Source organism: Pipistrellus hanaki (genome assembly GCF_964339955.1).
Source record: "Pipistrellus hanaki genome assembly, chromosome: 14".
Taxonomy (NCBI): domain Eukaryota; kingdom Metazoa; phylum Chordata; class Mammalia; order Chiroptera; family Vespertilionidae; genus Pipistrellus; species Pipistrellus hanaki.
Window position 1 is genome coordinate 4,213,117 of NC_140516.1, and position 26,491 is coordinate 4,239,607.

General features: G+C 41.1%; 1 protein-coding gene across 3 annotated transcripts in view; it reads right to left on the reverse strand.

Annotated features, from left to right (window-relative positions):
* Positions 1-26,491, reverse strand: part of ERCC6 (ERCC excision repair 6, chromatin remodeling factor) — an 82,608-nt gene that overhangs the window by 37,557 nt on the left and 18,560 nt on the right. For all 3 annotated transcript variants that reach the window (XM_084904717.1, XM_084904719.1, XM_084904718.1), the window contains exons 6-8: positions 18,796-18,924; positions 13,524-13,682; positions 5,040-5,175 (exon numbers count right to left, since the gene is read on the reverse strand). In XM_084904717.1, coding sequence (XP_084760843.1) covers positions 5,040-5,175; positions 13,524-13,682; positions 18,796-18,924 — 424 coding nt within the window. The remainder of the gene's footprint in view (positions 1-5,039; positions 5,176-13,523; positions 13,683-18,795; positions 18,925-26,491) is intronic.

Here is a 26,491-nt window from a genome sequence, read left to right on the forward strand (position 1 = left end):
ACAGTTAGCTTTTCAAGGCCAATTAAAATCATATATCCATTTTGGGAAGCCGTTACAGCATCAAAAACATGGAACATCATGTTTATAATTATACAACAATCAATACTAATTTGTCTATATTAGGAAAAAGGGAGCACAAAACATGAGAAAGGGAAATTTTTACTCGTATTAAGTAAGATTTTAACTGACCACTGAAGGAGATTCAAAAGACTAGAAATGACTTTATCTGATTGGACCATTTGGTTGAATATATTAGTCACACTTTTTTTTTTTTTTTTTTGCATGGTAGCTGAGTTTTTATTTGCTATCAAAGAGAATATGAACAAAGATAATAGAGCATTGTGATAGACGTGGGAAGCTAACAGGCTATTTAGAGAAGAAGAAAAATAGATGCACCCCATTTAGAAATTGTTTGTTCATTTAAATATGTTCTCTAAGTGCAAAAATTTCAAAACTTTATGTCATACCAGCTACAACAAATCATTATGAAAACTAAAGGCCCAGTGCATGAAATTTGTGTCTGGGGAGGGGGGAGTGTCCCTCAGCCTGGCCTACACCCTCTCTAATCTGCGACCCCTCAGGGGATGTCCAGCAGTCAGACATCCCTCTCACAATCTGGGACTGCTGGCTCCTAACCACTCCTCTGCCTGCCAGCCTGATTATTCCCTAACCACTCCCCTGCCAACCTGATTGATGCATGATTGCTCCCCTGCCAGAGTAATTGCCCCCAACTGCCCTCCCCTGCTGGCCTGATTGCTCCCAACTGCCCTCCCCTGCCATGACCTGCCTTCTCCACTGGGCCCTGCCTCTGTTGTGCCATCTTTTTTTGTGTGTTTTTTTTTAATATATATATTTTATTGATTTTTTACAGAGAGGAAGGGAAAGAGATAGAGAGCTAGAAACATCGATGAGAGAGAAACATCGACCAGCCGCCTCCTGCACACCCCCTACTGGGGATGTGCCCGCAACCAACGTACATGCCCCTGACTGGAAACGAACCTGGGACCCCTCAGTCCGCAGACCAATGCTCTACCACTGAGCCAAACCGGCTTTGGCTGTTGTACCATCTTGTAATAGCTATCTTGTGATGGCTATCTTGTGGTGGCCATCTTATGACGATATTAGGGCGTGATGCATGATAATATAAATCTATTTGAATGATAAAGATAAATCTATGATATTTGAATGATAAACAGAACAATTCTGGCATGATTACTCTTTTAAGTATTTTTAAAGAGAAATTCTCTTCTCTTTCCTATTCTCCCCACCCTGAATGTCCATATGCCAAAGCACCACTGTTACATTTAGACAGGACAAGCAGAGGGCACAGAAAGCTGGAGAAAACGAGAAAACGAATCTTAGCCAATAAGGATAGAAAGGAGGGCAGACAATAGATGCAGGGTGAGAAGCTAAACCGGCAAAATATTTGAAATATGGTTAAGAAACATAAATTCTATTGCAATTGAACGCACTTCTAAACCAATAGGCGAGCATGGGATGGCAAAGATCTGTACATACAAGAATGAAAAGACAGAGCAGAGGGATCAAACACCACTTGGGTACCTAAATCCAAAAGCCAGAGTTCTGATCTTGGCAGTGTTACTATCGAATAATAGGCCTGGGTAAGGACTTAACACATTTTTTTAAAAAAAATATATTTTATTGATTTTGTACAGAGAGGAAGGGAGAGAGATAGCGAGTTAGAAACATCGACGACAGAGTCATCGATCAGCTGCCTCTTGCACACCCCCTACTGGAGATGTGCCCGCAACCAAGGTACATGCCCTTGACCGGAATCGAACCCGGGACCCTTCAGTCCCCAAGCCGACGCTCTATCCACTGAGCCAAACCGGTTTCGGCAGGACTTAACACATTTTTGATGTATCATCACAAATAGCAAAATGATATTAGCATTCAAAATAAATGATTTTGTTTCTAAGTCAAGAGTGTGGTTTGAAAGAGAACATCATTTTGATCTTTCGCTTGACAGCTTACATCTTTAGAGATCTGAGTTTGGTTTTTAAAGAAACCTGAAGTGATCTGCTTTCCTACATAACCTCCAGGAGACAGACAGATAGATAGATGATAGATAGATAGATAGATAGATAGATAGATAGATAGATTGATTTAAAAATAGATTTAAAATATATATATTTAAATATATTTTATTGATTTTTACAGAGAGGAAGGGAGAAAGAAACATCCATCAACTGTCTTCTGCACACCCCCTACTAGGGATCGAGCCTGCAACCAAGGTACATGCCCTTGACCAGAACTGAACTCAGGACCCTTCAGTCCGCAGGCTGGCACTCTATCCACTGAGCCAAACCAATTAGGGCAGATCTGAGATATTCTGTAACAGAGAAGGAACTGTAGAGTTAAAGGTCAGAATAAAACCACCATTCTACTGCTTTTCCTTAAAGTTTAGAAAGGAACTTAAAGTTAAAGTCCTTGGTGAACTGTAAAACACTGAGAAAATTATGAACAATCACATATCGGCATGTGTCAGTGTACGCAAAACAACCTCGGAAGCTAAAATCACTATAAAGGAAGTGAAATACAGTATCTGTCCTTAAGCTTCCTCTGAACAAGTTAAGGAAGCAAGCCTTACCAAGAAACACTGACCAATGTCAATGCTACTTCCATTAATGAGTCAATGTATTTCATTTACATGCAGGGAGTTCTTCAGATTATGCTATCTAATAAAATAGTGATATGCAAATTGACCATCACTCCAACACACAAGATGATTGCCCCTATGTGGTCAAAGATCCTGCCGCCATGTGGGCACAAGATGGTCGCCACAAGATGGCCAGCAGGGGAGGGCAGTTGGGAGGGACCAGGCCTGCAAGGGAAGACAGTTGGAGCGATCAAGCCTGCAGGGGAGGGCAGTTAGGGGTGACCAGGCCAGCAGTGGAGGGAAGTTGGAGGTGACTGGGCTGCAAGGAAGGGCAATTGGGGGGACCCAGGCCTGCAGGGGAGAGCAGTTGGAGGAACCAAGCCTTCAGGGGAAGGCTGCTGGGGGAGAGAGGGGGAAAGACCAGGCCTGCAGGGAAGGACAGTTGGGTGTTACCTGGCCTGCAAGGGAGGGCAGTTAGGGGTGACCAGGCCTGCAGGGGAGGGCAGTTAGGGGCAATCAGGCTGGCAGGGAAACAGTTAGGCATCAATCAGGCTGTCAGGAGAGTGGTTAAAGGGTTATCAGGCTGGCAGGCTGAAGCGGTTAGGGGCAATCAGGAAGGCAGGCAGGCGAGCAGTTGGCAGCCAGCAGTCCTGGATTGTGGGAGGGATGTCCCAGATTGGAGAGGGTGCAGGCTGGGCTGAGGGACACCCCCCATGCATGAATTTCGTGCACCAGGCCTCTAGTAATTACAGAAGATATAATACATAGGTGAACCGTGATCCAGGTGAAGGTGTGAAATATATACACTTCACTAGCCCAAAGAAAAGCATAAAGATGGACATATAAAATGTTGCCTTTTAAAGACAAACATCAACTAATGGATCTTTCTACAGAATTTTGCAAAACAAAACATTAAGAGATGTCAATAGACAATGGAAGTGAAAAAAGAATACCCAGGTTTACAAGGATGGTGACAGGATGGTTATAATTTATTTTGATTAGAAAAACAATATAAACTGTTATTTTTGCCCTGGTGGGTGTAATTCAGTGGTTAGAGCATCAACTCTCTAACCAAAGGGTTGAGGACTTAATTCCCATTCAAGGAATCAATTACAGGGTTGCCAACCATGGTAGGGGTATGTGTGTGGGAGGCAACCAATAGATGTCACTCTCACATCAATCTTTCTCTTCCTCCCTTCTACTCTCTCTAGAAATCAATGGAAAAATATCCTCAGGTGAGGATTTAAAAAAACACCAAAAAAACCAAAACTGTTATTTCCATGCTGCTAAAATATACTTTTTTAAATCACAGCATTATATTTTAACTCAGTTTGTATTCTATTTATTATTTAAAATTCAAGGCAAAGTCAGTTGGTTTTAACAACAGCTAGTACACGTAAGATTGCATCTCACCAACCTTGAGCTACCAAACTATGGATAGTACTAATGCCCTTCATCAAAAGTTCTGCTTACTCATAATCACAAACAAGTTAGGAATTTAGGAGAAAGGAGTACTGGCAAAATTACAGAAACCCTGGGGTCTAGTGGCTCATGTGTGTCTCCCTCAGAAAGGCCAACATTCACCAGCTCTGTCATGGTCCCTGAGAGCTCACTCAAGAGCTCTGACACTCAGGGAAGAAAGAACTCAGAATAAACAGTTACTTCCCGTCAATAAAACAACCTGCGAACCCACAGTGAAAACCTGTAATTATTATTTATTCCGCAAATGCTTATGGGCATTGGGATACAAAAATGCGGAACACACAGTCCCTACTCTATGCAACTTACAGTCTAGATGGTGAGACAGATAATAATAAAAAAAGCATAACACAACACATCTATGCTACCCCTAGGAATACCGATAAACCTCCTTTTAGATAATGTGGTTAAAATTAGGAATAAGTGAGGAAACACACTATCAAAATACAGTGATTATAATTATATGACAATCAAGGATTCAAAGAACAAAAAACTAAAAAGCAACAATGCAAACTGTAAAATTCTCAAAATGGCTTTTGTTCATTGAAAACATGTTTTAAACGCATATTAACAAATGCTTTTGCCAATTAAAAGTTATTATGACCTTTTGTACCCATCTTCCTAAAACCGTTTGAAGCCACCAATACTCCCACCCCGCCAGGGGACTGTTCGTGAGCCTGCCTTCCGGTCCCCTCGTGCTCCCAAGCTGAGCCTGTCTGTGCCCAGCAGGACAACCAACCTGTCTCATCATCACTAGGGGCTGGAATAAGCCTACATTCACAACTGTTTTCACAATACATAGCTCAAATTAAATTAGTAACAGTTTGCATGGAGAGAAACACAAAAACACACACTTGATATCCATGGGTCAAAGAAAACAAGTATGCAAATGAAAGGCTTAAAGAGGAAACAAACAAAAGGTGTGAAGTGCAGGTGTTACCTTTCTGTGGGTGTAGGAGCCGGTTTCGTGCAGAACAGCCACTCTGAACGGAGGCCACCAAGTGTGAAATTCCTTCACCCACTGATGCATCACTGTCGTAGGGCAGACAATGATTGTCGGACCCAACCCCTCAAACCTGCACCAAAATGTCCAAGAAGAAAATACAACCATAAATGACAGCACAAGGATGATCAACTGCCAAAAAATAAAAAAGAAACAAAAAGAAAATTAAAAAAAAAACAAAAACGGAAAATCCTAGCTATGGAAATTTGATATGTCCTATAAAGAAAAAGCTGCTAAGGTTAAAACCTCGTCAGTGAAATCCCCACCATCCCATTTATCAATTGGTGAATGCAGGTATTAAGAGAAAACACTAGCCGAAACTGGTTTGGCTCAGTGGTAGAGCATCCCAGGTTCGATTCTGGTCAAGGGCATGTACATTGGTTGCGGGCACATCCCCGGTAGGGGGTGTGCAAGAGGCAGCTGGTTGATGTTTCTCTCTCATCGATGTTTCTAGCTCTCTAACCCTCTCTCCTCCTCTCAATAAAACATCAATAAAATATATATATTTTTTTTTAAAAGAGAGAGAAAACACTAGCTAACACATTGAAAGATAACATCTATGCTCAAAGGTTGAGCATCGACCTATGAATCAGGAGGTCACGGTCGATTCCTGGTCATGGCTCATGCCCAAGTTGTAGGCTTGATCCCCAGTGGAGGGTGTGCAGGAGGCAGCCAATCAATGATTCTCTCTCATCATGATGTTTCTCTCTCCCTCTCCCTTTCTCAATGAAATCAATAGACTTTTTTTTTTTTTTAAAAGATAACATTTAAAGTAAAAGTCATGTAATAAAAATACTTTTCTCTCCTCTATTCCAGATTAATGAAAAGATTATACAATGTATCTTAAACTAAGGGAACACAGGAGTGCCTTCCATTTGTTTGACCCTTTATAGTTTACCACAAGTTTTCACCCACAGAATTCCAACCAGCCTCACAGCCCTGGAAATAAGCAGGACGGAAATGCTCGGTGTTCAGAGCCCAGAAGGCTGGCGTGCCAAGGCCACGTGGTCACCAGGAGAGGGGCAACGCCTAGAAGTCAGTTTTCCACATGCTGCTCGCTTCCCAGGTGATACACTCCTGGAGGAGCATCATGGTGGCCGTCGCTAGCGGTAAGACCAGGCCATCAGGCGCAAGCGCCTGTTCTTGTGGAAACAACTGAGTGCAAGCAAGAGCCGTCCCAACAGCCCCCGTCCACCCAGCAATCCCAAAGAAGCATCTGTCCCCAGCAGGGAAAAGGAGCCTCCTTTTCCTCTTTATTTCCTCTTGCTACTTGCACACCCACAAATACAGGAAGGGTTGACTAAACCATCCTGTTCTTCAATGCAGCACAGGTCAGTGGTTAGCGCTGCCTGGGTCTGAATCCCAGCTCTGGGCACACTAATTCTGTGATCTTGGGCATATTGCTTAATCTCTCTGAACCTCAGTCTCCCATCTTAAAGTGGGAATAACAGTACTGATCATATGGTTCATGTAAAGATTGAATCAGTCAATATCTGTAAAGTGCTTACAGTCAATATTGTACCACACAGTAAAACTGTAAGTGCTTGTTAAAGAAAATGGAATATCATGTAACCATTAATATTCTTTCTGAAGAATATTTTAAAATCTGGAAAAATGTTCATAGTAAATCTTATAAAAAAAAAAAAAAAAAAAAGACTTACACACAGGTAGCTGATAGAGGGGTGTGACCACTATCCCAGCATGCCTTTGCCCTAGCTCCTGCCTAACGGAACCAGTGCTTGCAGCATCCATGCTTCCTTCCAGAGGTGTGCCTGCGGACTCAGCGCTGTCCGGCTGAGTGAAGAAGGGGGAAGCAGGGGTCCCAATTCCTCTCAGACTGTCAGCACACACCACTCCCCTGGCAATGCTCACCAGTCCACTGAGAGGCTGGGAACACTGGCCCACCCAGTGATGGTAGTCTCCCCTTATCTGTGGTTTCACCTTCTGCATTTTCAGTCCAAAAATGTTAAATGGAAAAGTCCAGAAATAAACAATTCTAAAGTTTTAGACTGTTCTGAGTAGCCCAACTGTGATAAAATCCCACATCTGGCTTCAGCTGCGTGTCACCCCTTCGGCCAGTGTACCTGCGCTGTATCCACTTCCACCCACGAGTCACTGAGCGGCCATCGGGCTCTCTCATTGACTGTCATGGTACCACAGTGCTTGTGTTCATCACCCTCATTGCGGCCGCGCTATGGCACCCTGCCCACACCACTCACCTTCTGTCCTCCTCAGGTACACCACCCACCCCACACCATCACAAGAAAAGAGAGTGGGAACAGTAAAAGACATTTTGAGAGAGAGGTCACATTCACACATCTTTACTGTAGTACATTGTTATCATTACTTTATTTTGTTACTAGTTACTACTGTTCATTGCTTACTGCGCCTGATTTATAAATTACACTTTATCATAGGTGTGAATGCACAGGGGTCAGGTCTTCGCTGGGACCTTGGAACACACCGTGTGGGTGAGGTGCTGCCCCTTCTCAGCGGGGGGCGTTTCCTGTCGGTCTCCTGCTGCCTGTGCACAGGAACCAGCCCAATGGCCACGGGCAGCTGGCTACAGTGCAAATCGTATGGCCACAAGGAGAAGTGTGAGCACCCGGGGTCCCTGAGGCCAGCCCAGCCCACTGCCCGGCTGTGTCACTGCCACTCCTGCAATCTTCCCCGCAGGGACAGCATACCTCCTGGGAGAGTGTAACCTGTCTGGAAACCGGGCTTTATTTCCTTACAGTCACAAGATGCTGATGCGCTGTGAACCACAGGCAGCTGAGTCCGCCCTCCTGCCCCCCTTCCCTCCTGTGACAGCAGAACCGTGTCCCTTCTCTCAGCGGACACAGCCGCTGGGCCTTGCTGTGAGCCCGGGCCCCACCACAGCTGCCGCCCACATTAGACTCACGCAGCTTCTGCTACAAGAGGAGCCAACACTGTCCACACACTGCTGACCTCCATGCCCTCTCCTCACTCTGGAGCAGTCCGGGCACTTTTTAAACTGCCCTTCTTGCCGAAACCGGTGTGGTTCAGTGGATAGAGCAACAGCCTGCGGACTGAAGGGTCCCAGGTTTGATTCGGGTCAAGGGCATGTACCTTGGTTGCGGGCACATCCCCAGTAGGGGGTGTGCAGGAGGCAACTGATGGATGTTTCTCTCTCATCGATGTTTCTAGCTCTCTATATCTCTCCATTCTTCTCTGCAAAAAATCAATAAAATATATTAATTAATAAATAAATAAACTGCCTTTCTTCCCCTCCCCTACCTTTTTCTACCCAACAATGTGTTGCCTAAAGTTAGATGTACACTGCACATTCTTGCCCCCTGTTACCTAATTAATTTCCATAGTTTCAATTACTCCCTCACACGGATGACGCCAAATCTAGGTCTCCAGCCCAGATCTCCTTCCTGAACTCCAAAGTACCATATGCTTGGATGTCTAACTGCTGTATCTCCACTCGGATGTCCCCATGGCATCTTCCCCTGCCCTCCGCATGTCTCCTAATCCAATGGAAAGAACTGTCACCTATTCTCCAGGTGCCCAATTTGGAAATCCAGCCTCACTCCTGGTCAGCCCCTACAGCTCTCCAGCATATCCAACCTATCGAGTTCAGGTCACGTCTGGCTCCTAAATCCCTCCAAAAGCCACCTGCCTGTGCATCCACACTGCTGACGCTCAGTTCTGGCCACTATCATCTGACCCAGTTACTGTGTGTACTAGCATGATCAGTTCAAAAAAGCAAAATCTGAATGCTTCATCCCTTTGCTTAGAAAAGCCTTTTAATGTCTGCCTGTTATTCTAGGTACAGTTTAAACACCTCATCTGGCCTATGAGACCACGAGGATCTATCTGAGCTCTGCTCCCCTCATCAGCCTCACCTCTCATGGCCCCACCCCAACATTTGCCCCGAGACTCAGCACTCCACCTGCCCGGACTGTCTTCAGTTCCCACAAAGAGCACAGCCTGGGCCTCTCACTCTTTGCCTTGCCCCTTCCCATCCTTTCATCCTCGCCACTGTCTGTTTGTCCCGCAGACCCCAGCTGCCTCTGTAGCTTGTCCTGTCCTTCCTCTCCAGAAGGCTAAAGACCCTCCCTCGGTGCAGCACACTTATGAGAACCCGAACTACCCAACCCAATCACAGCACCACATTCCTAAGCGCCTTTCTTCAAACCATCTCAATGCCTAAGCCATGGGAAGGAATTAATGAATACTGGCTTTATAAATAAAAATATTTTTAAAGGTTGGCAGAAAATATATTGAAATGTTAAAAGAGATAATTTCTGAGTTGGGAGATCATATGTAATTTTTATTTTCTTGCTACAGCTCAATAAATGATACCTGAACTTGAAAAAAAATTATAAATCAGAGTAAATTACACAGTGCTTGAAATAATAAAAACAATATTGTGCGAAACTGAAAAAAACCTTATAGTTCTAATAGAAAAACAAGCCATAACCCACTCTCTACTCCAAGGTGACAGAGTTTCCCCTGCTTCTAAACCCTTCCAACCTACAGCCTCCATCCTGCCTGCCCTAGGCTCTGCTCAAAGGCTGGGGCCACAGAGGTCAGAGGCTGCAATCGACTCTGGCACTTCCTGCAGAATTCCCCCAACATCTCTGCTTCTCACTGAGACAGGTCCTGGGAGAGTGTGCCTCTGCCCTGGCCCCTTCCAAGACAATATTCCTTTCTAAAAGGATTAAATGCACCAGCTTATCTCCTCTAAGGGGAACAAGAGTTACCATCAATATGTACTTAGCAGGGATTAGGAAACAACCATTCAATTCTGTCTAAAATAGTTAAAAACAAATTCACTTTCAAATAAGCATAAATACACACATATGGAGTTTTTATTAGGTTCTACAGCAGTTTTTCTGCAAACTGCTACAATGATGACTCACATTTTGTCATTTAAGGCCAATATTATTATACTTTCTGGCTGAACATCTGTGTGAATTATTACGCCCTTCAATTTCTGTCATTCTTCCTTTACTTAAAGACTACGGAGGTTTACAGGCTGAGTGGACAACTAGGAGCAATGCCAACCCTGTTCCTGAACCAAAGAAGGAGCAATCAAATTCATTCACAGTCACACCTACTACCCTACCCTTTCCAGCCCTCAACACTGGTGAGATGACCACTAGCAGTGCCAAATATCCTAGGCCAGTGGTCGGCAAACTCATTAGTCAACAGAGCCAAATATCAACAATACAACAATTGACATTTCTTTTGAGAGCCAACATTTTTAAACTTAAAACTTCTTCTAACACCACTTCTTCAAAATAGACTCGCCTGGCCATGGTATTTTGTGGAAGAGCCACACTCAGGGGTCAAAGAGCTGAATGTGGCTCGAGAGCCACAGTTTGCTGACCAGGTCCTAGAGGATTAGCATCAATTACCAAACTGGTTACAGCTCCTTTCATCCTCTATTACCATTGATTACCTCACAAATTTAAGACAAGCCAATAGTGCCAGGGTCAAATATGTCAACCTGCAGGATGGAAATCTGCTATTCACAGCCCAGAACTTACCAGAAAATACAAAGCAAAATGTTTACTTCTGAGAGTTTATTAACTTTTCAAGCCATTTATTTGTAATTAGAAGTTTACTAAATGATAGTTAAGACTTTAAAATATTACCTGAAGTTTGAAAGATAATTTCTTTCTTCTCCATCATAAAATTTGAGATGTGTCTATCATAATATGAATGGCAACGTGAAAATAAGGTAATATGCGTATTAGGAACTGGGAACACAGTGACCAGTATAGACTTTTATTAACCACATCATATGTTTCTTCCCTCTTAAAAACAAACACACAAATACATTAAAATAAACCACCCAAAATTTCTTTTACCACGAAGTTTTGCTATCACAGAGACTCACACTATTTTAATGATCATGGGCCTTAAAATCACAACTAAGACCACGTCAAGTGAGGCCCACACTGCACAGCCCGTTTCTAAACCGCCTGCACAGCTTGGAGGATCCGGGGGGATGTGCACAGCCGATAAAGCAAGGCCGGCTCACAGCACCTGACAGCCCCGTTTCATTCGAGCTTCATCTGACTATTCATCTGACTCTTCCTTCAGGACATGCACACCGAGGAAAACAAAAATTCACTCCGTGTCAGAGGAGGACATGTTATAGAGCTGTACACAGGTTGCTCTGGCACACGGGAGTGGGGGGCCCTCAGTGCACCTCTGTTCGTACAGAGCCTCATTGTTCTGATGATATACAACCGCATTCTGGGAAGCACTCGTACCGATACTATTTCAGTGAAGACGGTCTGGGCTATAGTCCAACACGTCACACGATTTCATTATGGAAAGAGGATATGCGCATCGATAGCTAATTGATTACAGCTGTTCTCATCATTAGCCCTGACTTCCCTCCCACAATTGTCACTGCTCGGGAGGCATGTTTTAATTTTTAGATCAAAATTACACTGCAGGGATGACTTTAGGTTTCCTAGGCCCAGAGGACTAGGTTCCATACAGGTTTCATGATAATAGAAAAGGAAAGGAGGAAAAGACACGGGAAATAAGAAAATCCCAGAAATCATTTAAGGAAAGAAAGACAGTCCTAGAAAATACCTAGTTATCAAATAACCACAACAACAAAGCCCAAGTGGAGTTACAGAGCCAAGCCCCTTTAAGAGCCATTTAGAACAGAGAAGGCATTTTCACAAATCTAAACTAATGGCAGTCCTAGAAAAGAAAACATTAAATTCAACTCTGACTTCTCCCTGGCTAGAATGTCTTCACTTCTTTCCAGGCAAAATGTACAGAATTCTAATATTTGAAGAAAAACCTCTTCTTCCTTGTAATAACAACAAAATGTTTAGTATTTTAAAATTGCCAAGTGATTTTCCCTTTCCCACATTTACATAAATATTTCTAAATTAATAAGAGAGTAAGAGATAAAAACAAAGCACTAAACTCTGAAGGAAGCAAGTTCTTCCCTCAGTAGCCTATGGCTTGTGTTTGGCGCTCTGCTGTACACTGCGAGGAACTGAAGGAGAGCACCACACAAGGACCCTCTGCAGTTGTGACTTCAGACACACTGATACGATTTAAAAGGTGTCTCCAAGTCATATCTAGAGAGTGCCTGAAGTTTCCACCACATAACCATCAGGAAAATAGCTTGCTTTTACTCCTTAGATAAGCCTATTGGAATCTAAGAAGCTCTCAGTATTATGCAAAGTGAAATAAGCCAGTCTGAGAAAGACAAGTATCACATGATCTCACTTATGTGGAATCTAATGAATAAAATAAACTGAGGGACAAAATAGTTCCAGAGACACAGAAGCATAGAAAAGACTGATGAATCTCAGAGGGAAGGTGAGTGAGGGTGGGAAGTGATCAACCAAAGAGCTTGTATGCATATCCGTGGACACAGATAATAGGGTGGGGAAGGCCTGGGGGGGTGGGGGAGGCAGGGAGGTGGGCTAGAAGGGGTTAATGGAGGGGAAAAGAGGACATAAGTAATACTTGCAATAATAAAGATTTTAAAAAATAATAAGCTCTCAGATTAACTGGCTTCAAGAATAACCCACATAATTTACTTAGCATTATTTTTCCTAATATTAAACTATACAAAGTGAATTTACAGCTTAAATATGGAAACAGGCAGCAAACTGATTTTAAAATAAAGTATCTCAGTCCTGACATATCAAACTAACACTTTAAAATTCTTATTCTTTCTGAGTACTAAAGCTTTAATGGTTTATTTAAATTCCTAAAGAAAATAAAGATTAAAATCTAAACACAGTTTTCTATCATTTTAGCATTTCACGTAGTCACTTAGGCTGTGGCCTTAGCATTTCTATAAAAACTTGGAAGAGGGGGTAGAAAGCTTAGTGAGCAGACAAGTAATATCATTTTAAGAAATCGCTGTCTATAAATGCTCTCATGCACACTGACTGTAAAAGAAATTCGTGAGAATGACTTTTCCAAAGCCCAACTTTCCCCATGAATAGACTTTTGTACTTACTGTAATGCTTACCTGGTCTCCTGCCAAAACAAATATTTTAATATAAAATTTAATAAATGGAACTAAAAGTATCATGTCTAATTTAAAATTCCATATTGTGTAAACTATTGATATTAACATAATTGAGTTTGTAAACAATCCATTTGTAGCAGCTAACCTTAGACAACTGTATTGACCCAAAATATCTAGTGGGGCTCATCTGCAAAATGAAGCCTCAATGCCTAGAATTCATTAAAAGTGTTACATGTTTAATTTCTCCTGCCCTACAGCTCCATTGTCTCGTAAAAATTTTCCTTTGATCTCCCCCACTAAAAGAATTAAAGGAATATTGTAATTGAAATGTCATCAATAATTCACAAGACCCTCCTCCACAGCAATACATCTGATAAAATATTAATTGAGCTCCACAGACTGACAGTCTGCAGAGGAGCACTTGCCTGTAATTTGAACCACGAGTTCTGATCTTGCTGTAGCTCAGACCTGCCAAGAAGGCAATTATCTGGATGGTCTTGCCCAATCCCATTTCGTCTCCCAGAATTCCTCCTGCCTGCTGGCAGTGCAATTCCCACAGCCACCTAACACCTGTCTGCTGGTACCTACAACAACAAACACCAACAAGAAAAAGAAAATGGCAAATGGTGGATAATACAGATCATAACACAAAGTACTCATGAATTAATCATTTCACTATGTTCTAGTACCAGTTAGAGAAACATGCTGGATGTGTGTTTTACATAAGTACTATATTTATAAGGTCATACATTTTTTATTATCTAGGCCTAAAATCACAAATTTTTCTTTACTGAACATTAACACATTTCTAATTAAACTGATAGATGGTGTAATTGGGGACTATTTTCTTTCCTTTACAACATTAAAAATAGCTTGGTAGAATAACATAAGCTCATTATCTTTTTCAGTATCTTCCTGGAAGGAGAAATCTCAAATATTTTTAGTTTTTAAATTTTCAATAATTTTCTATTAACAACAAGCATGAACAGCATCAAAAAGCAGGCCACAGATTACCAATTTACAGCATATATTATTGAAAAGTCACTGGTAATCATATTTCTTTTGTTGTTATTAATCCTCACCTGAAGATATTTTGTTTATTGATTTTTAGAGAGTGGAAGGGAGGGGAAGAGACAGAGAGAGAGAAACATCGATGTGAGAGAGGCACACTGATTGGCCGGGGTGGAGCCTGTCACCAAGATACATGCCCTTGACCAGAATCAAACCTGATACCCTTCAGTCGATGGGTAGATGCTCTATCCACTGAGCCAAATTGACTAGGTTCATATTTTCCTTTTATAAGAAAATTTAAATTAAATTTTAAGATGATAAACAAGACTGAATAATAGGGTTCCTCACAAAATTAATACATAACAAATGATTCTGTCATATTATTAGCATATGCAAAAAAAAATTTTTTTTAAATCAACAATAGCCCTGGCCAGTTTGGCTCAGTGTATAGAACGTCAGCCTGCGGTCTGAGGGGTCCTGGGTTCGATTCTGGCCAAGGGGACATGCCCTGGGTTGCAGGCTTGGTCCCATGCAGGAGGCAGCCAATCAATGATTCTCTCTCATCATGTCTCTCCATTTCTCTCTCTCTTTCTCTTCCTCTTCCTCTCTCTCTCTCTCTCTCTCTCTCTCTCTCTCTCTCTCTCTCTCTCTCTCCCTTCCCCCCCTCCCTCCCTCCCTCTCTCCCTCCTTCCCTTCCTCCCTCCCTCCCTCTCCTTTCCTCTCTGAAATCAATAAAGATATATTTAAATAAATAAATAACTTATTTGACACTGCTCATTTAAAAAAAATCAACAATAATAGCACAGTCCCCTCTAAAAAAAAAAAAAAGAAAGAAAAATGTTGGTATTTTCCTTTCTCAATGGTATATTTATTTAATCTATAGTCTAAAAATAAAGTTTAAAAAAGGGAGAATGCAAAAAGAACTTTTAAGAGTTAACATCATGGAACAGTATAAAGATTACATGGCAAATTAAAAAAAAAAATCTAAAGCAAAGCAAAACCTCCACCTAAGTTGAAAGACAATGAAATCCAAAGGATTTTTTTTTTTTTTCAGGAAAATATCAAGACTAATGAGCTTCCCACCTTAAAAGACAATAATTTTATTTTACTGCCCAAATGTTTTGGTATGTGGTATGTCTACCTAAAATCTCATTATGACTACAGTCCTTATTGAACTAGCTTTACTTAGTCTTCTTTCATATCATAATTAACTTTCCCCAGAATTTTGCAAGTCAATTCCAAAAGTTTGACTTCAGCTGTTGCCATTATTATCTATCACATTAGGAAAGCTTAGAATGAGAATTTTGCTGCTTACTAGGTTTGCTAATCATAATATACAATTTGAATATGCACCCTGGGAAAAAAGGATTAAAAATCAAAACATATTAAAAAGTGCACTATGAATAAAAGATCATTTAATTTGGGAAGAAGGACAAGTTCTACTAGCAAGTGGTAGGCAATCAGAGAATATGGCAACTACCCAGGGAGGCAGCAGGCCAGGTGGCTGGAGAGAGCCTCAAAACCCCCTGCAGGGAGACTGCATGCCAGCTTTATAGTCAGGAAAGGAAGGCACACAGAGGTTAAGTAACTTGCCAAAGGTCACACTGTTAGAAAAAAATGAGCAAGGCAGAACTGAAATCCAGAACCTCTGATTCCTATCACTTTGGAGATAATCCTGACCAGCAGTTCTCAAGGAGGGGTTACTCTGCTTTGTAGGGGCCAGCTGGCACTACCTAGAGGCAACTGTCATTGTTCTCTAGTGGTGAAAGCATGAGATGCTGGTCAACATCCTACAACACAAAGGAACAGTCCCTACAACAGAGTTATTCGGCCCAAAATATAGTTGTGCTAAAGAAGAGAAATCCAGCTCCAGAATAAAAGCTGGCTGTGAACTGGCTATAATACACTAATCCCAGCTTTGGAAAAGGATGTATTCAAAAAACTCAAATACAGAACTAACCCTTTATTTGTGGTTTCACTTTCTAACAGTTTCAATTACTTGCAGTAAATCACGGTCCAAAAATACTAAAGAAAAATTCCAGAAATAAACCTAAGTTTTAACTTTGCACACCATTCTGAGTAGCATGCTGAAATCTCAAGTCTTCCCTCTTTGTCCCCCTGGGCCATAAGTCACCCCTTTGTCCAGCATTGCCCCCACTGCACATGCTCCCTGCCTGCTAGTCACTTAATAGCTCTTAGTTATCACATCCACTGTGAGATATTACAGTGCTTGTGCTCAAGTAACCCTTATTTTACTTAAAAATGGCCCAACCACGAGAATGGTGCTGGCAATTCAGACTATGTATGCCAAAGAGAAGTGAAAAGAAAAGTTTGGTACTATCCACAGTTTCAGGCATCGATTGGGAGTCATTAGGGAAAGTTAAAGATTTTTACCAATTACTGTACCATAGTAAAGAAATTATTATACTCTGCTTCTCCCATGAGACTAAAACTTCACAAAATTATTGCAGATAATTGGTATATTTTGGCATTGTCACACTAATCCAAGATTGCATTAACTAGTGTAGCTAAAAGTAAGGTCAAAAGGGTGAAGCTTGCCATTCGATTGCTAAATTATACAGATGAATGCATTTGCTGGGCAAACTTTCAAAACAGAATTTTAAAAGTTAAACATGATCTTACAGAAAATATCACTTAAATGGGTAATTGTACCTTCTGACTCCCTTGTGTACAATTCTCTGTTAATCTAATTCCACAGAGTGCAGTAAATACAGGAAAAATACATATCTATAGTTTAAAATTAAATTGCCTTACCTAAAATATAATCATAAAATAAAAATGGAGGCTACCAATCATATTACTTTTTCATATAGCAGAAGAAAAGGAACAGAAGTTTTATAACATTTGTGAAGTATATAAAAACCCTGTTCTTGAGAGATAAAAAACAAAAACAAAACACTTTCCAGAAATGTGCAATTAAGATAAATTAAAAAAACAAACAAATGTGCTGAAGCCGGTTTGGCTCAGTGGTAGAGCGTCGTCGGTCTGCGGACTGAAAGGTCCCAGGTTCGATTCCGGTCAGGGGCATATACATTGGTTGCAGGCACATCCCCAATAGGGGGCGTGCAGGAGGCAGCTGGTCGATGTTTCTCTCTCATTGACATTTCTAGTTCTCTCTCTCCCTTCCCCTGTGTAAAAAATTAATGAAATATATTTAAAAACAAAAAAACAAAAAAAAAACAACAAATGTGCTAACATTAACTACAATAAGGTTAATAGTCATAATAGTCAATACAATAAATCATATACATTCTTAGTATGTGAAGTTTGGTTATTTACTGTGAAATTTTTTTGCTAGAAAACTTCACATTTATTTTTTTTAAAATGCAGATTCAACTTGAGTCTTGAGGATATTTGCCAAATGACTCTATGTATAGAAGTATCTTCTTTGATAAATTACCTTAATCTGTCATTTGGCCCATTACATAGTAATTAATCGCTTCAGAAAAGATGAAAAGAGTTGCCAATAAACATCTTTATTTACCTTTCCATAGTTAATTTTCATTTTGGGGAAGCAATAAACAAAGCTGCCACCTCTCCAAGCAATAAAATCTATGAAAATTACTAGATTCAGATTTTAATTTCTTTGCAGTTTTTCTGTCTAGTTATGGCAACCCAACCAAGACACTTCAGCACATCTTTAGGATTCGGCTTTTCTAAATGTTTAGTGAGATAAAATAATTCTTCCTGTACTTGCTTTCTCCCCCACACTCCAAGAAAAATTAAAACTATAAAAACTCTTTGAGATGAAATATAAAAAGCATGCTATTTTTAAAAAGACATCTTGCAGGAGTTTAAAGCATGGCTGACAGGTAAATCTATTAAGATTAAACATAACCATTTCAAATAAGTTTGCATCCCGCACCCAACTACCAACTGATGACGAGAGACAGAAAGAAGCTATTTAATGGTTTAACTTCCTATATGTATCTAAGAAGCCTTCCTGAAGTACTTGTTAAGCAAGTCCCCAGAGTGATGAGACTGAAAGTGTGCCTCAGTATTCATTCATCACGGAGACGGCCAGCGCCGGGCAGGCTTTCCGCATGCGCCTCCATGCGGCATCCGGTTCTAACACGGAGGCCACTTCACATATGAAGCATAGTCAGTTTCAAAGAGCAACTCAATCCTGAAGGTGTTTGTCTATATCTTCTTTTTTGACATTAGGACATCTACATAAAATATTTAGATGCGCATTTGGTCAGTTCAAAAGTATTATACCCTTAGGTACAATATAGGGCACTCAGAAAATAATCTAAACAGTTTTTTTATTCCATATAGAAGTAAAAAACCTTCCCAATATTGATTTTAATATAAAACTCTTCTTAACCTGATTTAACAAATTAGAGGTTTGGTTCCTAAAAACTACTAAGAACAATAAAATAACTCAGTGTAGATGGGTTTTAAATGTGCTGCTTTTAGTCTGCAAGACAGGTCCATATAGATTCATCAGTTTACAAACATACCCAACGCGCACTGTAGTCAATTTATTATCATCTAATTTTAATGAACAGCATGTGGCTAAAATTTCATTTGACAGCATCTATTTGCAATAAATTGCTGCAAGTACCTAAGGGCCTACAGGTAACTGCTATGTAATTCCTAAAATATTAATCTGCACACAACGGCTTGATGACAGAATAAAAAGAAAAAACACATGGCACATACTTGAAAAGCTTTTTGAACAGGAAACCTGGCACTTTAAAACCTTCATCAAACTCAGCATCACTTTCCTCAGAATCATCTTCAAGCTTCAGACACTTCTCTTTGTCCTGCAGTCTCAGCTTATTCCATCTCCTACATGAAAAGAAAAATCATATTTCCATTATTTTGATTAGAAGACAGATTAAAATAGGTCATTCTAGATAATGCACAGGAAAAAACAGGCAAGTTAGACTGATCTTTTTTCGCCCAAAACACCAATATTCAAAGAAGAAAAACAACTAATTCTCTTTTCCATCCTTCTCAATTCAATTCTTATTTGAATTATTGTAGCTGCACTATACAAATATTTTTAAGGTCCCAATTCATTATCAAAACTACCTGTTCCTCATTTGGAATACACCCTGAGGGAAAACTTCTCTGCTAGTTCCTAAGATATATGAACTTAATTTTACAAACGATTCAGTGAAAATTTCAGTGTGGCTAAGTATCTCCAAAACAGCAGTATAACAAAAAATATTTTATTTCTAATTACTATTTCTGTGCTAAAAATATGCTAGCAATACCACAAAACAGCACAATATCTTGAATATAAGGCAAATTTTTGGTCAATCTGACTATAATTGGGTTCACACATTGATTACTTAATGGGAGGGCATCAATAATATAAAAGTACTGATAATTATACCAATGAGAAAAAAGTGTGTTCACCAAATAAAATCTAGGTTTCAAATTTAGTACATAATGCTTTTCAAATATAAAATAAAATGAATATTTATACAATATTTCAGAAGGATAATACCATCTATCTATATAATAAAAAGGCAGTAACCATAACAACCGAAAGCTCAAAAGAACACCGAAAGTTAGTCCTGCAATCAGTGCTGGATTGCAGTAGCCACCCAGCACTGACTGGGGGGGGGGGGGGGGGAGGGCCTGTGGATCAGGGCAGGAGAGAGGCCTGGAAAGAGAGGCAAGGTCTGATCAGTCCTTGCCTCTCTCTTTCTCTCTGGGCCTCCTCAGGGGCTGCTAATCAGCCCTACCTCTCTAATCAGGCACAGAGATAGGCCTAGAGATGCTGACTAGCATAAAACTGACCAATCAGAACCAAATCTGGGTGAACTTAGAGGAGCCAATGACTGTCTAGGAAGCAGAGCTTTTGATGCTTACTGGCATAGAAATCGACCAATCAAAACCAAATCTGGGTGAACTGTGAGGAGCCAATGGCTGCCTAGGAGGCGGAGCTTTTGACACTGACTGGCATAAAAATTGACCAATTAGAACCTAATCTGGGTGAACTACAAAGGCAGAACCTAAGCTGGGAATGAGGAGGGGTTTTAAGGCAATTGGGGGCGAGATCAGGCCTGCAAGGGAGGGCAGTTGGAGGCAAGATCAGGCTGGCAGAGGAGGGCTGTTGGGGGTGACCAGGCAGGCAGAGGCAGTTAGGGGTAATCAGGCAGGCAGGCGAGCAGTTAGGAGCCAGCAGTCCCAGATTGCGAGAGGGATGTTTTACTGCCAATTTAGGCCCAATCCCTGTGGGGTCCCTGATTAGAGAGGGTGCAGGCTGAACTGAGGGAACCCTCCGAATTTCGTGCACTGGGCCACTAGTATATATAATAAAAGCCTAAGTGACCATTATAGGGGAATGACCAGAACAACCGGTTGGTATGATGTGCAATGACAACAGGGGGAGTGTTGCTCTGCCAGAAGCAGGGTTCATGGCTGGCAAGTGCAGCAGTGGTGATGGGAGCTTCTCCTGCCCCCACGGCAGTGCTAAGGAGCAGTAAGCTGAGCAGTCAGCAGCCTGTTGCTAAGGAGCAGCAAGCCTGGCATTAAGGAGTGAGGGATCCTGGATTGTGAGAGAGATGTCCAAGGGGTCCCGGACAGTGAGAGGGCACAGGATGAGCTGAGGAACAACCCCCGCCATGCACCAATTTCATGCACCAGGACTCTAGTATACACATAAAAGAACAAAATGTGTAAGATCTAAAAGTCTCAGCAACATGCCAAGGTTGTTGGGAAGTTGAAGCCAGTTAGCCAACCTAATTCTGTATTCATATAACTACAATGGACACTGGTGTCACAAGTTAGAAAAAAAAAAAAAAAAAAAAAAAAAAAAAGTCAATAGCCTCACATTTTACTTTTTTCCATTTATAAAAGGATGACTTTTTAGTAGGCTTGCAAGTGACATTTTAAATTCCATAAAATGGTGGAAATAAAGCACTGATACTGATAAATGCCTTCCAAATAAAAAGCTCACAGCAACATATGTAAGAAGGCATTTATCTGCCTCTCTTGCAAGAAAAACATTGCACATCTAAGGGGAGGTAAAGGAGAAAAGGTTAGAATGATATTGCACATGGTGGATTCTCCGGTATCAATTACCAAGCCAGCATGGAGGCCAAACAGAGCAACAGGTGATCCACCCAGGGAACTGCTTAAAACCTCCTTTGATAAATTCTTGACTTGATGAAAATTTCAACTCTTCAAAGTAGCAAAAGGAAGAGTTAGTGAAGTTTAACCGAAACCACTAAGGAAGACAGGCTGGTGATCTGAAACTGCTTCTCAGGGCACTAAATCAGCATTGCTGGTAATTTCCAAAGAACAGCAAACAGAAGAGGCACAAACAGTATATGGACAAGTCTAAGGAAACAGCTGTTATATAAGATTTAGTATGTGACAGTCTTTTTATGTAAAAAATTAATCATCTTTTTGTGCTTAACTTCTAAAGACAATCTCTTCCTCTCTTTTATTTGTATTTTTCTTCCTTAATTTCCAGGCAACTGGTTAAATGAAGAGTGATGCGGTGGGCTATGTAACAGCCCCTGCTATTCTTCATTATAAACTTATTAATAGTTACATGCAATGGCATACAGCCGTGGTTCTCAACTGACCGTGCTCCATTGCCCCCTTGTCACAGGGGGATTTGGCAATGCCTGGAGACATATTGGTTTCTTCAACTACTAGCATAGAGCTGGCTGAGGCCAGGGATTCTAAGCACCCTACAACGTACAGGACAGTCCTCTACAACAAAATGTTAGCTGATCTCAAAGGCCAATAGTGCCAAGGCTGGAAAACCCTTCCATATAGGTATCCTTTAAAGTGGAACTTAAATATTCATACCTTTTCTTGACATACATGTATGAATTCTTGCTACTCACTACCTGAAATTTAGCAAGCAAGCAAATTCAAATGAGATGTTCCTCAGTATCCAAATTCTTACCATCAGAGCTCAAAACCAAGGATACCGTACGTAGAAAATTTGTGGATAACATAAAATTTGTGGAAAAATCACAAAAACTATCACAGTACTTAAAAAGCACTTCATTTGCAAATACTCACAGACAATCTTATAAGAAAAAAAGAAAAACACCAGAAGTTACTGGCTTTTTAAATCTGGCTTAAATACTTTATATACAAGAAATTCACTGACAGATGACCAACATCTCCTTAGACTCAGCCCATACATCTTTGTGGCTGTTAAATTTCCCACCACATCACTCTGTACCAACAGGGTATCAGCTTCCTCCTCCCTCTCTGCCTCCCTCTTAAATGCAGGCATCGTGTCAGCACAGAACACAGCACCTCGGAAACCACAGAAGCCACTATAGAAATGAATGCATCCCAGCGTCATCCGCTTCATAAAGAAAGATGACAAGAAACAAACATTTATTCAGCTTGGCTAAAGGATGACTGAAGGTGGTGGAGAAAAATCATTATTACCTATAAATATTTGTATCATTGTGAAGACAAATCACCCAGTAGAATCATATACGTACACATTATGAGAGACATAAAATACCAGCTAAAAAACCACATGCCCATGTGGCTCAAGCTAAGAGATTCTCTGTTCCACAAAGCAGCAATTCCTAGGTGGCTTGTAGCCAAAACAGACCTGCCCATGCCACTAGAGTCCACGCAGGGCAGCGCCAAGCGCGGGCTGACAAGAAGCACCAGGCACGCTATGGAGGAGGAGGAGAGCCAGCGTCATCTGAATCCTGAGAGAAACAGGTGCTGTTCCATCCTCATTGCCCTCGAGGGTCTCGTGCTCTTTCTCGCTCTCACAGCCTGGAAGGCGGAGGTTCTGTCTGGCCAGCAGATGTCGAGGGTATTCTGTGCTGTGAACACTGGGTTAGACATGCATTAAGCGCAGGCCCAAACATAGAGTCCTGGTCTCAGTGGTCCAGAACCACATCCTGACTGCTGTTTATTAGCTCCCTAAACCAAAGCAAGTAAATTAATCTGTTTAGCACCTAAGTTTCCTCAACTGTGAGATGGGGAGAACAACAGCGTCCATTTCCCTGGGTTTGGGCGAGAATTACTGTATTTTTCGGACCATAAAACGCACTTTTTTCCCCCCAGAAGTGGGGGGGAAAAGTCCCTGCGTCTTATGGTCCAAATATAGCCTACACATATACTGTAAAAAAAAAGTTTTTTTACTTGCCCGGCTCTGTATGGTCTCTGTGTGCTTGCCCGGCTCTAAAATGGTTCTAAATGCTGCTGTTTACTTTACAGGATTGATTACATGTGTTTATGACTGTGATGTTGGGTTTTAATGCACATAAAATATTTTAGGACACTATTTGTTTCAGAATCTTTTTTTCTTCATTTCCCTTCTCTAAAAACTGGTGTGTCTTACGGTCCGGTGCGTCTTATGGTCCGAAAAATATGGTAAATGAAGTGTCACATGTAAAGCACTTATTAGCATAAGCCTAAAATAAAATAAATGCTAAGTGAATTAACCTACCATTAGATGTAATGCTACCTATATGTGTGAAACCCTCCACCACCTGAGGCAGGAGCCATTACTATGCCCACAGAGGGGAACAAAGGAATATGTAGTCCAATACAATTGCACACGATACTGCAAAGCACCACCAAATTTGACAGAACTCCTGAACAAGTCCATCTGAACTAAACTAAACAGGTTTATCAAACAGATGCTAAGTAGATTATTACAAGTAACATGATCAGCATGAATAAAGACAGTGGCCATCAGAGGGTACCTGCTGGAATACCTCACTTTAAAAGTTCTGTAACAGACTATTATAGTGAACTGTTGTGAAGCAGGTCCATCTTTTATATAACAAATGACTTTTCTATAACACAGAATGACTTAAAATTAGTTGATGGCAGAAAAATAAGATCCGGGCCCAAGAAATCTGAAATCTTAAACATTAGAAATGGCTCCAAAATGTCTAAATTCTATAGTTACATTTTTGGAAAAGAAATAACTTTTTCCTGTTTTCTATTCTCATTTTAAAAAACTCACACATGTAATAGTCACAGCTGCAGCCGCATAAAACAAAGTGGGCCTGGTGTTTCTGGCAGTCTCTAGCTCCTCACACAACGACCACAGTCAGCCCGCTGTTGACTCCACTGGCAGCCACTTAGAAGAGAACCTAGCAATAAACATAAACTTCAATTCCAAGCAGATGCAAGCAGAGAAAACACTCCCTGGTTCCCCCGCACTCATGCAGAATGAGAACCGGGCCCAGGCCATGAGGCCTGGGGCTGATACCACAATAACCATCTATCAGTAGCAGCACGGACCCAGAGCCATACTGCTAGCAATGCGGGCACCAGTTGAACTGTACCAGAAACAATACTTCCTCCAGTTGTAACTTACTGGGTACCTTGTCAATGAAACTCTAACAATACACTGGAGAGCTAGTTGCCACCACTTAAAGTTAATTTACTTCCAAAAGAGAAATTTCCAGCATGGCAAGAGTATTCCATACACACAGCGGAAAAACACAGAGAGGTGGCAGAATGTCATCCCTTGTGGCCTCCTATCTGTGCCTCTGCATTCCTGCACTGTCCCCAACCTCCCCTGCTCCAGCACATCCCGCATCTGTGGACCCTTTACACCTCTGCCCAACTAGCGCCTCCCTCACCAGCCAGTCAGCCATCATGTCCTCCAGGTGCTTCCTCAACCCCTTGGTCCCTCAGGCATGCCCGCTGTCTCTGCTAGTATCTTTTGAAATCCGTATCTGTCTCCCCTTCAGGCTGGGAGCCACTTGAGAATAGAGACTGTCTTAGTCATTTTTATATCCCCAGAGACTAGTATAAATGCCCACCTCACCACAGACACTCAATAAATGCTGAATGAATGAATGAATGAAGTTCAGAATTGGGCTGGAAATAAGGAAAAATCAGGGTTGGAAAATGATTTAAGTGAGTCACTCAGAAATGGGTTCAAGAAACTTCCAGTTCCATCTCATTTACAGCCTCCCTCCCCTGCATTTCCCACTCCCACACACGTGACCTAAGGAACTACTACTGGCTGTAGCAACTGGATAACAGGGCCAAGGTCCACTATGAAGAATCAGCCAGGCCAACAGCAACTGCAAGGTCAGAGAAATTCTAACTTAGAATTTTATACCCAAAAATGTTATATTGAACATAAAAATGTTGTAAGTCATCTTCAAGTTCTAAGTTCTGTCTTTGGGGTCTCCCAGGGGATTCACTTTGCAGCTAGGTTCTGCACAGGGGCTCATGGGAAGAATCCGAAGCCCCAAGGTAAAGCCCAAGCTTCCCTAGGGCCAGGTGGAACCGTGGGCAAGAGATTAAACTTTTTATGTAAGACTTTGTCTTCTGATAGAGGAAGAAAGATGTTAACTAGCCCTAGCGTATATTTACATTAGCAGAAAGAAAATGCTTTTTATGTTCCCACCTTCATCTTTTTCTGTAATCCAGACATATAATAATCACAGCTGCAAGCAAATAAAATGAGTGAGTGTGTTATTCACCTGGGGGGTGGTTCTAACTCCTACAGCCTCCCTTCCCCAATGGCAGCCACCAGAGGAAAACCCAGTAAAAAAAAAAAAAAAAGATTTAAGACATCCAATGAGAGCAAGATATAGGCAGAGAGCTGCACTATAGATCTGCAATAGGTAAGGAGAGGTCTGAACCTTAAAAACATCATTTAACAATTACTGCATTTGTCTCCTTGACTACAAAGTGAACAATATTAGGTTTTTATAAAACTAAATGAGATTATATATGTATTATACCCTTTGGATTAAAACTGCATGTTGTTGTTTTTTACACAGCATTCATGTCAGATGCTTTTATAATTATTGGCAGATTACACACACAAAAAGGTAAAGCTGAGAAATTTTAGTTAGCTGCAGGTTAAAGGTGAATAAACAATAAAACACATATAGCAATCTTGGACAGGCAGGAGGCCATCCTGCTAGCCTATCCCTACTGCCAGCCAAAATCAAGATCACTGTATCCACTCTGGACAGAACATCCTGCACAACCAGGACAGCAAGAGTGTGTAAACCCAGCCTTACATGGCACAACAGAAGGACCCGGAACACTAACCTTAGAACAAAGAGATCTGTGAGGAACCAGTGTTATCTTGACATACCCACACTTAGAACCAATGAAGTTTGAAGAATAGTCCCTGGGCAGATGTCTAGTGCCCCCTAGTGTGTTCAGAGGAAATGTCATTTTTTTTTTATTTTTCCCCAAACTACTGAAAATGTACTTATATTTGTCACTAAGTGATACTTTATCACTGAGTGTTAATCATATCAATTAAAAAATGTATGAAAAGTAAGAAAAGCCTAAAATCAACAAAACTAAGTTTGTAACAGCTAATGATTTGGCTAAGCATATTAAAACCAATTGTGAAACTGCCTTTTACTTTAGAGAGAAGCCACCTTTTCGTATATATCAATATTTATGATTC